At 43.9% G+C, this 15,010-nt stretch overlaps 1 protein-coding gene across 1 annotated transcript in view; it reads left to right on the plus strand.

The window, feature by feature from the left end:
- The window catches only part of LOC144499288 (vesicular glutamate transporter 2), a 61,355-nt gene extending 53,954 nt beyond the window's left edge, over positions 1-7,401 (plus strand). Inside the window, exons 10-12 of the mRNA XM_078221403.1 lie at positions 350-460; positions 1,889-2,016; positions 7,069-7,401. Of these exons, the coding sequence (XP_078077529.1) occupies positions 350-460; positions 1,889-2,016; positions 7,069-7,401 (572 nt within the window). The remainder of the gene's footprint in view (positions 1-349; positions 461-1,888; positions 2,017-7,068) is intronic.
- Positions 7,402-15,010: the final 7,609 nt, after the last annotated feature.

Here is a 15,010-nt window from a genome sequence, read left to right on the forward strand (position 1 = left end):
TGCCACCGTGCCTTCAATGCATCCTGTAGATTATGCATACTGTTGGCATGGGGTGCTGGAAGGGATTGATATTGAATTCATGGACAAGGGCTCCAACCAAGTGAATTGTTTTGTCCTGCATGGAGTTAATTTTCTTGCGTATTGTTGCAGCTCTACAACTCTAGAGAAGTGATGATTATTCTATCATTCTTCGACTGAAGCTACATGCTGTTGTTATAAACAGTGGGGAGGCATCTTGGTATCAGGAAATAAGCCATTTATACAATGTGTTAATCACGAATGTCATAACCCCAGAATTATGAACAGTTCTGTCCTGGAATGTAACCACATGTATTTCATTTTCCTAAAGGGTTTGGTCTGGAAGCCACATTCCTCCTTGTGGTAGGCTATTCACACACCAAAGGGGTTGCAATTTCATTCCTTGTCATGGCTGTTGGATTTAGTGGTTTTGCTATATCAGGTAAGACAGTATTGGAAAAAAGCTTGATAAAGTTCGCTAATCAATGGTCAGCCAGACTTTTTCTATCTTTAACAATGCTAGTTATATTACAGATTTCTAGCATCTGTAGGATTTTTATAACTATTTTTAACCTTTACAGTTTATTCGACATTTTCTGAATACATTGTAGTAGATACCAGGAACTATCTCATTCGGTGGGAGTAGAGGGTCCCGCTGCCACTATGCACTCGGCAGTGATTGGGACTGGACATTGGGGTGGGGTTCAGGCTTGGGGGGGTTGTGGGGGGGTGTCGGGGCTGCCGGTGGGGGTTGCGGGAGGATCGGAACAGCTGGGATGGGGGTGGGGTGGGGGAGATTGAGGTGGGCCGGTGGTGTGGGCATTGAGGCTGGCGCAGACACGTCTGGGGGTGGGGGGTGGGGGGCAATGATTGGGGGATGAGAGGGTCGCAAGGCCAGTGATGCAGGTTAGCGGGGCTGGCCAGCATTCGGGAGGCTTGTAGTGCAGGGCTACTGTGCATGTGCTGATCTCCGCTATGGCAGATCGGCACATGCACAGTGGCCCACTCAGCGCTATGATGCCGGCTTCTCCAGCAGGAATAGACCCCATGCACCTATTTTTCACGAGATTCACACCAGTGCGCTCTGCAGTGCACAGAGTGTGGGGGATTCATTACGAAAGTCCCACTCAAAGAAACAATGGGATTTACTCCAGTTTTTAGGCAAATTTGGCACTTAGAATTTTTTTGGGTGAATCCCACCCAACTTGTATCAATACAAACTCATTTCACAGGACAACTGGCAAAGAGGGGATAATTTGATTCCATTAATCTTTGATAGATTGAAATTCAACTGTTGATTCTGGTTAGAATGCAGAACAGATAAAAATAATGCCAGTTGTAAATTTTCTTTTGGGCATTCTGTATGAACTGTTGAGATATGGTTGCGACAGTTTATTTAAAAAAATTACAGCTGCACATGGTAGATTTGATTATTAGTTTAACAATTCTTTTAAATTTCCATTCATCATTAGATATGAACTCAGGTCATAGTTCATTGTCTGACTAGAACCAGAGGGCACAACCTCAAGCTAAAGGGACGATCCTTTAAAACAGAGATAAGGAGGAATTTCTTCAGCCAGAGAGTGGTGAATCTGTGGAACTCTTTGCCGCAGAAGGCTGCGGAGGCCAGGTCATTGAGTGTCTTTAAGACAGAGATAGATAGGTTCTTGATTAATAAGGGAATCAGGGGTTATGGGGCAAAGGCAGGAGAATGGGGATGAGAAAAAAAAATCAGCCATGATTGAATGGCGGAGCAGACTCGATGGGCCGAGTGGCCTAATTCTGCTCCTATGCCTTACGGTCTTATGGACTTCCCAATTGCAACAAAGGCTGGAACTCATAACTCATTTTTAAATTTTTTTAAGTTTAGGTTTCAATGTCAACCATTTGGATATAGCACCAAGATATGCCAGTATTCTCATGGGAATTTCCAATGGTGTGGGAACACTCTCTGGAATGGTGTGCCCATTGATTGTCGGAGCAATGACAAAAAACAAGGTACAACATCTGTTTTATCAATGATTATGGAACGCACTAGAGTAGGGTTTCCTCACCCCTTCCAGGATTTAAACATGGAATTGTAGCTCACCTTTAGTGCAGGATATTTCAGTATTTTCTACTTCAATAATTCGCCAATCATATTATGCAAAATTCCCATCCACACCTCTTCCCCTCCCCTCATCCACCCCAGTCTCCTTTTGCTGTGTAATTGTTTTGCAGCATTTTTTATGACAGTCCTTCTTATGGTTAAAGTTGATGCCAATTTGTTTTCAATAACAATTCTAAATTTTTGCCCAAAATTTAAATCCAGCAGGTGCCACAGGCAAAATTTATGGGCAAAATATTTTACGTTCCTTTTCAATTTTCCGAGACCACTGAAATCAATGGACTTTTGAAGTGCTTTCCGCATTTTATGATCCTGTCCCCATGCCAATGGGGCATAAAACTTTCACCCTGTGTGTTTCCTTTTATTCCCTATGATCAGTATATGCGTATGTAAGAATTGAGTGTTTTCCTACCCTGAGTGAGTGGGCGGAATTTCCCGTCCCACCCGTCATGGGAATCGTAGCGAGCTGGACAGGATCATGCATGCCATGTCGACTTCGGATGGGATTTTCCGGGCTTGGGGTGAATGCGGCTGGAAAATCCTGCCCAGTGTCCCATTTTGGGCGGCACGGTGGCACAATGGTTAGCACTATTGTCTCACAGTGCCTTGGGTCACAGTCTGTGTGGAGTTTGCACATTCTCCCCATGCCCGCATGGGTTTCCTCCAGGTGCTTCGGTTTCGTCCCACAGTCCAAAGATGTGCAGGTTAGGTTGATTAGCCATAATAAATTGACCCTAGTGTCAGAGGGATTAGCAGGGTAAATACGGGAATAGGACCTGGGTGAGATTGCGGTGGGTACAGACTTGATGAGCCAAATGGCCTCCTTCTGTATTGTAGGGATTCTATGATAAAAGTAAAAGTTTATTTATTAGTCACAAGTAGGCTTACGTTCACACTGCAATGAAGTTACTGTGAAAATCCCCTCGTCGCCACAATCCGGCGCTGTTCGGGTACACTGAGGGAGAATTTAGCATGGCCAATTCACCTAACATGCACGCCTTTGGACTGTGGGAGGAAACCGGAGCACCTGGAGGAAGCCCACACAGACAAGGAGAGAATGTGCAAACTCCACACAGACAGTGACCCAAGCCAGGAATCGAACATGGGTCCCTGGTGCTGTGAGGCAGCAGTTCTAACCACTGTGCCATGATTCTATGATTCTTAACTAATTCCAGCAGCAAGCATCTTGTGAGTTCAAAAATAAAGAGTAGTTATCATCACACACTTACCCAGAATTTAACACATTTCACTCACTGACCTCACACATACTCTCACACACACACAATGATTCGATACAAAGAAAGGGAATATACTGTTACAAATAATAATTGGCAGTCTCTTTTGTCGCAGGCCTGTGGTTTCTTGGATTGGGTGGATGTTTTAGTTGAAGTGAATGCCTTGTAAAACATAGGATTTAATTGTGGACAGTGCGGTTTTTGTATTTGAGGTAGTTTCTCAGGTGAACTTTAACTGAAACAGGTTGGGGGAGTCCTCCACTCATTTGGAATCTCCCAAAGTCAAGATGCTTGCTGTTGGTTACTTTTGCTGTTTGATGGCTTGCAACTAATTCATTGGCTTTTGGTAGAACTCCCTGTTCAATTATCTTCTTGCTAATTTTTAAAAACAGAAAGAAAATGGCTACCTCATCATGTAATTTCCACAAGTTCAAAGTCCTTTTTTTCCAAACTCGAGGGGTGGTATGGCTGCTGATTTCAATCATCCTGTGTTATCTTTTGGCCCCACCTGAGAGTTTCAGACAGCCAGGCTCTATGGGCTGAATGTTCCGTTACTTGCAGAGTGTTGGCTAAGGCGAGAAGACCAGTATACAGCTCGCAGGCTGCACAGCCTGCTTTTCTCACCACATTTTGCAGCATTCTGCACAGAAGAAATCTCCCTGCATGGCCTACACTGTCACAATGGCGGGTCACGGCCTAATAGAGCCAGCAGCAGCAGCTCCACAGAGATTGGGCTGTCCTTCTTAAAGGGGGCCTTGATCTGTGATTAAACAAAAACATCCTCCCCATGGATAAAGGGAACTTCCCCCCAATACACAAATGGACAACCCTGACCTCACATGTAACTGAAGCCACCACCCCCCCACCCCGCCCCCAATGGAGCTCCCAGATGGCCTCCATACCAGGGGGCGGTGCCTGAGTACTGCCCAAGCATGTCCCTCTTCTCCCAAGGGCAATACTTACCTGTGTACTCCCATGAGCTCCCTTTGCCTCATTCATCTTCTGAGTGGTTGCAAACCTCGCTGACGAGGTGCGGGGGGGGGGGGGGGGGGGGTGTACCAAATGTGGGACAAGCAATATGACAGGCACATCCTTTAATGAGATTATAATTTATTGAAATTAGATTCTCGACCTCATCTCGCTGGTGAGATTCTGAGCCTTGTAAGATTTTCCGCCCACATCATTGTTGGCGCTCGCAGTGAACATGGGCACAAAGTCGTGGCATTTGTCTTTCAATTACCTATTGGACTTGAGAATACCCTTCTGGATTAGTCACAGGAAAGGCCATTGATTCAGCAACAGTCTGGAATGTTCCTTTTGTTCCCTCTTGAGACAGGGCAGTGGTTTCAATTCACAAAAGACAACAGGTTAACCTCAGGCAGCCATCGTGTGCAACCATGTGTGGTCTCATTTAAAACATAAAAAGTAGTTTGAAATTCTGATGCATTGGGGCATGGCACAGGGCAAATCCTGGCATTCACCTCGGGGCAGTCAGGCTCAGCTTTAGAGGTCAGTGTGTACCTAGGGTGGTGGCCAGTGTCAAAACTTAGGGCAAGAGGAGATGCCACATTGAAGTTTGGAGTGTATAACAGTGGAGGTTTTGGGGAGGAAGGGGAGGTGGTTCAATCCCCCCGCCCACTCCCAACCAATCCCAAAGAATTAAACAATGCGTAGGAATGGATGGAATTGAACATTGCTTCAAAGTACTGACTGTTCTATGCTCAGAGAGGACTACTAATACAATTCTGAACGCTGGGGTTTCTATCCACCAACTGTCAATGCAGCCCTCTTCCATAGAACCATAGAAAATTACAGCTCAGAAACAGGCCTTTTGGCCCTTCTTGTCTGTGCCGAACCATTTTTTGCCAAGTCCCACTGACCTGCACTTGGACCATATCCCTTCACACCCCTCTCATCCATGAACCCGTCCAAGTTTTTCTTAAATGTTAAAAGCATTGACCACTTTATCCGGCAGCTCATTCCACACTCCCACCACTCTCTGCGTGAAGAAGCCCCCCCTAATATTCTCTTTAAACTTTTCTCCTTTCACCCTTAACCCATGCCCTCTGGTTTTTTTCTCCCCTAGCCTCAGCGGAAAAAGCCTGCTTGCATTCACTCTATCTATACCCATCAAAATCTTATACACCTCTATCAAATCTCCCCTCAATCTTCTACGCTCCAGGGAATAAAGTCCCAACCTATTCAATCTCTCTCTGTAACTCAGCTTCTCAAGTCCCGGCAACATCCTTGTGAACCTTCTCTGCACTCTTTCAACCTTATTTACATCCTTCCTGTAACTAGATGACCAAAATTGTACACAATATTCCAAATTCGGCCTCACCAATGCCTTATATAACCTTACCATAACACTCCATTCCTGTGTACCTCATGAACGGTCAGTCAAATTTGCCGTCCCAGCTTGTGAAATCTATCCAAATCTGATGGAGATTGCCACTCTGAGGAAATTATCTTTAGTTGTAATTACTGAGTTGTATTGAAACATAGAACCTCGGAGCAGAAGCAGGCCATTTGACCCTTTGAGGCTGCTTTGCCATTCCATAAAATCATATCTGGTCAGATTATGGTCTTATCTTCACTTTCCTGTCTTCCCCCCTGCACCTCCATAACCTTTGACTGTCCATTATCAAATATCTGTCTAACTCTGCCTTCAATCAATTCAGTGATCCAACCTCCATGGCTTTGAAGGGAAGATAATTCCATATAACTAAAGACCTTCCAAGAGAAAAACAGCTCTGTTTTAAAAGGGAAACCTTTTATTCTTAATCCGTGTTTCCAAGTTCTCGTCTCCCCGACAAGTGGAAACTGCCACCCTTGTATTTACCCTATCAAGATCCCTCAGAATTTTCTATGTTTTGATAAGATCACCACTCATTCTTCAAAAGGCCAATGGTTTTGGCCAAACCTGTTCAACCTTTCTTAATATGATAACCGCTTCATCCCAGAAATGAGTTGTTTGAATGTAGGAAGTAACATTTGGGAAAATCGGCAATTCTAAGGGTGGACTTTCTTAACTTGAGACTGAGATTTTACAGCAGTGGATATTCATAACACCGCAAGCCTACATTATTCCAGCAAACATAGAAACTAGATGCAGGAGGAGGCCATTCAGCCTTTCCAGCCTGCTCCGCCATTCATTTTGATCATGGTTAATCATCAAATTCAATATCCTGATCCCACCTTCTCCTCCCTCCCCCCCCACTGCACACCCCCCTATCCCTTGATCCCTTTAGCCCCAAGAGCTATACCTAATTTCTTCTTGAAATCACACAATGTTGTGGCCTCAACTATCGAAACGTAGGGCGGGATTTTACAGTCTCGCTCGGGCAAGAAATTCCCGCCTAAGGTCAATGGAGATTTCCATTATCGAACCTTTGCCTGCTCCGATTCCATGCTGGGTGAGGTGGTAGAGTTCTGGCCATAGAAGCTAGAATCAGGAGGAAGCCATTCGGCCCTTCGAGCCTGCTCCGCCATTCATTTTGATCATGGCTGATCATCGAATTCAGTATCCTCATCCCACTTTCCCCGGCTGTATCCCTTGATCCCTTTAGCTTCAAGAGCTATATCTAATTTCTTCTTGAAATCAGACAACGCTTTGGCCTCAACTATGGAAACTAGAAGCAGGAGCAGGCCATTCGGCAAATCGTCAATGGGCAAAATGGATTTCATTGTGCTTTTTTCTGTTCACAGAGTCAGAATGAGTGGCAGTACGTCTTTCTGATTGCAGCCCTGGTGCACTACGCAGGTGTCATCTTTTACGCGATATTTGCATCTGGTGAAAAGCAGCCTTGGGCCGACCCTGAACAGACGAGCGATGAAAAGTGTGGTTTTATACACGAAGATGAACTGGCAGAAGAAACCGGGGACATTTCTCAGAATTATAGCACAACAAAGTCGTACGGGGCCACCACCTACAGCAATGGCGGCTGGCCGGACGGCTGGGAGAAAAAGGAAGAGTTTGTACAAGAGGAAGTCAAAGATTCTTACTACTATAAAGAACACGGAGAAGGAGACTATTCATAACAGGGAGAATATTTTAAAAGAAAAAAGTCTATTCGATATTTTGTAGTGTTTGTGTCCAAGATTCATTGTGATTGTTTGCACAGAAATATGTGGTGTGAATGTCCACACATAAGAATGACAATTGTTAACAGTGTACAAACTAACAAAGCAGCATTTGAGTGCAATCTGTACAAAATGGTGGTGTGCATCATCTCAATCCAGGCTTTACCATTTTCAGAATGATTAATTGGGCTTTTTTGGGGGGGGGAGGGGTGGGTGGGGGGTGGGTGGGTGGGGGGAGGTCTGCTGGGTGACCAGTAAACTATCAGGAGGCTCAAGCAGGAAAGAAAAAATGTTCAAATGATTTAGTCATTCGGGAGAAGAAGCTTTTGACTGATCAAGTAAACGGATGAATTCCAACTTAAGCGCTTAAGGGAGGCTTAGGTTGTGAACTGTTTTGTTGAGTTTAAGACGTTAAAGTGAAATTCAAAGAGTTCCAGTGAATCTGAGCCAAAGTTTAATGCATATCACATGGATATTCAGAAATTCGTCAAGGTCTCCCATAAGTGATCAGGAAATTAAAAACACAATGCTCTGTGTACTTCCCAAAATATGCATTTTTCTTAAATGAATAATGTTACCAAGAAAATCCCACTGAATCAATACAGTTATATCCTGGTTAGACACTATTCGCTTGATAGCCAAAATGCATGTGTCATTATGTCCATCTTGGCTGTGTAACAAGATTGCCTTCGATTTTCCACTGAGCCGAACCAACAGTTTATACTTTACAAGTCTCGCCATTACTACGAAAAGAAGTATGCAAGAAAGATTTGCTATAGAGCACATATACTAATAATTTAATGCAAATTATTGATATTCTAGAGAAGTAATTAGCTTTTATAATGATAAAAAAATGTCTCATATTTAAGAAGTATCTGCATTTGAATACTGTTAGCACTCCAGAGAAAGAGGTTATTTATGGACTACTGAAACCACGAAGCATTCGTTACTTCACAAATTTTTAATTTATTGTAAAAAAATCTTGAACAGAAATTTATCTTGACCCCCAGATGTAGGATTTGCATCAATATATTCGAATGAAAAATCAGGAAAAAAGAGGTTGGAGTGGCAATCCTCATCAATAACCAAAGGTGGCATGTCTCATCAAGTTTGGGTGTAGCATCACTCGATGTCCTTACTGGCTACGACCATTTCCCCTCCACATTATTGGACTCACCAAGGACTGCAGCATTTGTGTACAAAGCAATAAATACACATAATAACCCGCATTGTCTTATATTCTTAAATGTGCTCCACTAATGTAGTTTGATATAGCTTTTGGTTGTAGGTAACAATTATGCTGGATTCAGCTCGAGACAGGCCACACTTCTGATTGAACTTATGCTCCACAGATGATCACAGTCTTACTGACTATTGGTACAGTTCCCAAAATGTGACAACTATTTGCTGCTATACTGTGCATTTCAGGTGGGTGTAGGGGAGTGGGTTGTTTCTCTTTGTTGGCTATGCCGTAATAGTGGATGGAGGCTGTTTTGGTGTCTGTTGTCCCAGTATACAAGTCAAGAATGTCTTCTATTACTAAAGGGGGAAACCTACTTAGCCTGAAGGTATTGCCCTAACTTTGTGCCTCAAAGTGCTGTGAAATGTGATCATGCCGTTGCTGTGTACTTTGGAAAGATGTGGACTGTGTCACTTTTGTTGCTGCAAGAAGTGTTAATAAAAAGCTCTATCTATACTTTTATACAAAAGTTATGTTCTTCAAGCAAGTAGTTTAAATACATTTTCACTTGGCAGGAGAATCACTGGGGAGGTGATGGCCGAGTGGTATTATTTAAGTTTAAGCTTTTAAGTTTATTTATGAGTATCACAAATAAGCTTACATTAACACTGCAATCAAGTTACTGTGAAAATCCCCTAGTCGTCACCCTCCGGCGCCTGTTCAGGTACACTGAGGCAGAATTTAGCATGGAAAATACTAAGCACATCTTTCGGACTGTAGGAGGAAACCTTAGCACCCATGAGGAAACCCACGCAGATACGGGGAGAATGTGCAGACTCCGCACAGACACAAAGGAAGACATGAATAATGTACCAGACGTTCTGAGAGAAACAAGCTTTAGTGAGGAGCTGAAGGAAATCAGCATTAGTAGAGAAATGGTTTTGGGGAAATTGATGGGACTAAAGGTAGATAAATCTCCAGGTCCTGATAATCTTCATCCCAGAGTACTTAAGGGTGTGACTCTGGAAATAGGGGACCAATGGATGGTTATTTTCCAAAATTCCTTGGACTCGGGACTGGTTCCTACAGATTGGGCGGTAGCTAATGTAAACGCTAATGTAAATGGAAGTAGAGAGAAAACAGGGAACTATAGACCAGTGAGCCTAACGTCGGTACTGGGGAAGTTGCTAGAGTCCATTATCAAGGATTTCATAACTCAGCATTTGGAAGGCAGTGGTATAATCAGACAAAGTCAGCATGGATTTACAAAAGGGAAATCATGCTTGATGAATCTATAGGAAAGCATCCTCAAAGGATGTAACTAGTAGAGTTGACTGAGGAGAACCAGTGGCTGTGGTTTAGACTTTCAGAAGGCTTTCGACAAGATATCACATAACAGACTACTATGTTAAGTTGAAGCACATGGGATTGCAGATAATGTCTTGAGATGGATAGAAATCTGGTTACCAGATAGGAAGCAAAGTGTTGGCATAAATGGGTCTTTTTCTGATTGGCAGTCAGTTACTAGTGGGGTTCTGCAGTGATCTGTGCTAGGGCCTCAACTGTTCACATTATATATTAATGATTTGGAAGAGGGAACTGAATGTATTATCTCCAAATTTGCAGATGATACAAAGTTGGGTGGGAGGGTGAGCTGTGAGGAGGATGCAGAGGTGCTTCAGCGTGATTTGGACAGGCTGAGTGTGTGGGCATCTGCATGGCAGATGCAGTATAATGTGGATAAATGTGAGGTTATCCACTTTGGTAACAATAATAGGAAGTCAGATTATTACTTGAATGGGTGTAAATTGAGAGAGGTGGATACTCAACATGACCTTGGTGTCCTTGTGCATCAGTCGCTGAAAGTAAGCGCGCAGGTACAGCAGGCAGTAAAGAAGGCAAATGGTATGTTGGCCTTCAGAGTGAGAGGATTTGAGTATAAGGATAGGGATATTTTACTGCAATTGTATAGGGCCTTGGTGAGGCCACACCTGGAATATTGTGTGCAGTTTTGGTGTCATTGCTGTAGAAGGAATACAGCGAAGGTTACTAGGCTGATCCTTGGGATGAGTCTGTCATGTAAGGAGAGACTAAGACGGTTAGGATTATATTTACTGTAGTTTAGAAGAGTGAGAGGGGATCTCATAGAAACTTATAAAATTCTAACAGGTTAGACAGGGTAGATTCAGAAAGAATGTTCCTAATGGTGGGGTGGTCCAGAACTAGGGGTCATAGTTTGAGGATAAGAGATAAACCTTTTTGGACTGAGGTGAGGAGAAATTTCTTCACCCAGAGGGTGGTGAATGTGTGGAATTCATTACCACAGAATGCAGTTGAGGCCAACACATTGTCTGATTTCAAGAAGAAGTTAGATATAGCTCATGAGGCTAAAGGGATCACGGGATATGAGGGGAAGGGGGGATCAGGATATTGAATTTGATGATCAGCCATGATCAAAATGAATGGTGGAGCAGGCTCGAAGGGCTGAATGGACTATTCCTGCTTCTAGTTTCTATGTTTCGATGTTTCAGATAGTCACCCCAGCCAGGAATCAAACTCGGTTCTCTGGTGATCTGAGGCAGCAGTCCTAACCATTGTGCCACCATGCCGTATTATCGCTACATTATTAATCCTGAAACTCAGCGAATGTTCCGGGAACCTGAGTTCGAATCCTGCAACAGCAGATGGTGGAATTTGAATTCAATAAAAAGTATCTGGAATCAAGAATCTACTGATGACCATGAAACCATTGTCGATTGTCGGAAAAACCCATCTGGTTCACTAATCTCCTTTAGGGAAGGAAATCTGCCGTCCTTACCTGGTCTGGCTGACATGTGACTCCAGGTCCACAGCAATGTGGTTGACTCTCAACTGCCCTCTGAAATAGTCTAGCAAGCCTTTGGATCAATCGCTCAAGAAGGCAGCTCACCACCGCCTTCTCAAGGGCAACTAGGGATGGGCAATAAATGCTGGCCAGACAGTGATGCCCATGCCCCACGAACAAATAAAAAAAAATCACAAACAACATGAGACAGCATCAGCGACATTGGGTGTTGTAAGTTCATCATGACAGTTTTAAGATCATCATGAGAGTTTTGACCAGGAGGTTTGGAAGGCATTAGGATGCTAATATCATTAGATCCTATTGAAAATTGAACATTTTTGTAAAACTTTTATACAATTATGTTTAATAATCATCTCTGCAGTTGTGTTTTTACCCCTGAGAATAAGCCTGATTTTGAAGTGTTGTAGGCGATGCAGCATATATACCAACATACAAGTAAGGAACAGGAGTAGGCCTTTCAGCCCCTGCTCTGCCATTTAATATCATCCTGGCTGATCTGATAGTAACCTCGAATCTGCATCCCACCTATCCTCGATAACCTATTTCTCCCCCCTGCTTACCAACAATCTATCCAACTCTGCCTTAAGAATATTCAAAGGGTCTGGGCACGACAGGCCCAGCCTCTCCCTCCTCCGCAGGGCACTGTTCCTGGCCAGGTGCTACGGCACTGTGATGTCTCTGCTGCTGCTTCATCTCTGCGAGTTTGAACTCAGCTGATTTGGCACTGTAGCCTAGCTTCATTCTTGTTTCATTCTTTGGCCCCCTTGAACTGTTTAAACATGGCACACAACAAGTCAACAAACACTCCTCAGTCCATTACAACGTCTCCTTTCCCTACACGGTTCACAAAATCTGTTACCAGTGCTCGAAGAAACATCTGAGCACCAATCCTCTTCCAAATAAAGAACGAAGAAAAACAAAGAACAGTACAGCACAGGAACAGGCCCTTTGACCCACCAGGTCTGTGCTAACACAGATGCTTCTCTAATATTTTCTTGCCTCTACATGGTCCATATCCATTGTGAAACACTGCTCATCACAGATCTCCAGTTAGAAAAGTACCCTTCCACTGCTACTCTCTACTCCCAAGCCAGTTTTGTATTCATCGTACCAGCTCACCTCAGATCCTATATGACTTCACAAAAACAACAAAGACCAAAGAATAATACAGCACAGGAACAGGCCCTTTGGCCCTCCAAGCCCGCGCCGCTCCCTGGTCCAAACTAGACCATTCTTTTGTATCCCTCCATTCCCACTCCGTTCATATGGCTATCTAGATAAGTCTTAAACGTTCCCAGTGTGTCCACCTCCACCACCTTGCCCGGCAGTGCATTCCAGGCCCCCACCACCCTCTGTGTAAAATACGCCCTTCTGATATCCGTGTTAAACCTCCCCCCCTCACATTGAACCTATGACCCCTCGTGAACGTCACCACTGACCTGGGAACAAGCTTCCCACCATTCACCCTATCTATGCTTTCATAATTTTATACACCTCTATTAGGTCACCCCTCATCCTTCGTCTTTCCAGTGAGAACAACCCCAGTTTATCCAATCTCTCCTCATAACTAAGCCCTTCCATACCAGGCAACATCCTGGTAAACCTCCTTTGCACTCTCTCTAAAGCCTCCACATCCTTCTGGTAGTGTGGCGACCAGAACTGGGCGCAGTATTCCAAATGCGGCCGAACCAACGTTCTATACAACTGCAACATCAGACCCCAACTTTTATACTCTATGCCCCGTCCTATAAAGGCAAGTTTGCCATATGCCTTATTCACTACCTTCTCCACCTGTGACGTCACCTTCAAGGATCTGTGGACTTGCACACCCAGGTCCCCCTGCGTATCTACACCCTTTATGGTTCTGCCATTTATCATATAGCTCCCCCCTACATTAGTTCTACCAAAATGCATCACTTCGCATTTATCTGGATTGAACTCCATCTGCCATTTCTTTGCCCAAATTTCCAGCCTATCTATATCCTTCTGTAGCCTCTGACAATGTTCCTCACTATCTGCAAGTCCAGCCATTTTTGTGTCGTCCGCAAACTTACTGATCACCCCAGTTACACCTTCTTCCAGATCGTTTATATAAATCACAAACAGCAGAGGTCCCAATACAGAGCCCTGCGGAACACCACTAGTCACAGGCATCCAGCCGGAAAAAGACCCTTCCACTACCACCCTCTGTCTTCTGTGACCAAGCCAGTTCTCCACCCATCTAGCCACCTCCTCCTTTATCCCATGAAATCCAACCTTTTGCACCAACCTACCATGAGGGACTTTGTCAAACACTTTACTAAAGTCCATATAGACGACATCCACGGCCCTTCCCTCGTCAACCATTCTAGTCACTTCTTCAAAAATCTCCACCAGGTTAGTGAGGCATGACCTCCCTCTCACAAAACCATGCTGACTATCGTTAATGAGTTTATTCCTTTCTAAATGCGCATACATCCTATCTCTAAGAATCCTCTCCAACAACTTCCCTAACACGGACGTCAAGCTCACCGGCCTATAATTTCCCGGGTTATCCTTCCTACCCTTCTTAAATAACGGGACCACATTAGCTATCCTCCAAGCTATTCACCTTCTGTATCTGCCTGCCATGACGAACCTTATCGAAGGCTTTACTAAAGTCCATGTATACAACAGCCACTGCCCTGCCCTGGTCAATTTTTTTATCACTTCCTCAAAGAACTCAATCAAGTTTGTGAGACACAACCTCCCCTTCACAAAACTATGCTACCTATCGCTAATAAACCCATTCTCTTCCATAAACCCATTCTCTTCCAAATGTGAGTGCATCCCGTCCCTAAGAACCTTCTCCAATAATTTCCTCACCACTGATGTAAGGCTCACAGGCCTGTAATGTCCCAGATTGTCTCTTCTGCCCTTCTTACACAGACGAACAATATTAGCTACTCTCCAATCCTCTGGTACCTCACCTGTAGCTAAAGAGGATACAAAGATTTTGGCCAAGGCCTCAGCAATTTCTTCCCTCACCTCTCTCAGTATTCTGGGATTAACCCTATCTGACCCTGGGGACTTGTCCATCTTAATGTTTTTCAAAATCTCTTATACCCCCTCCCTTTTTATCTCAACATGTCCTAGAATGTCAACATCTTCCTTTCTACAATCACCATCCACCACACCCTTCTCTGTGAATACAGATGCAAAGTTCTCATTAAGGACCTCATCCACTTCATCTAGTTCCACACACAAATTACCTCTACTGTCCTTGAGTGGACCTACCCTTTCCTTAGCTACCCTCTTCCTCATTATATATGCATAAAAAGCCTTGGGATTCTCCTTAATTTTGCTCACCAAGGGCATTTCATGTCCCCTTTTTTGCCTTCCTAAGTCCTGTTTAAGCTCTTTCCTATCTTTAGAAATAGAGAGAGAATACAATGACAAGTGATGTGTTTGTGCTGAATTTAATGCAACAATCCGGCCTTGCGGTTCCAGTGGATTGTAATGAAATTCTTTCTTCAGGCATATCTTTCTTTACCTTGAGCGGCATGGTGGCACAGTGGTTAGCA

The sequence above is a fragment of the Mustelus asterias genome, chromosome 9 (genome assembly GCF_964213995.1).
Source record: "Mustelus asterias chromosome 9, sMusAst1.hap1.1, whole genome shotgun sequence".
Classification (NCBI taxonomy): Eukaryota; Metazoa; Chordata; class Chondrichthyes; order Carcharhiniformes; family Triakidae; genus Mustelus; species Mustelus asterias.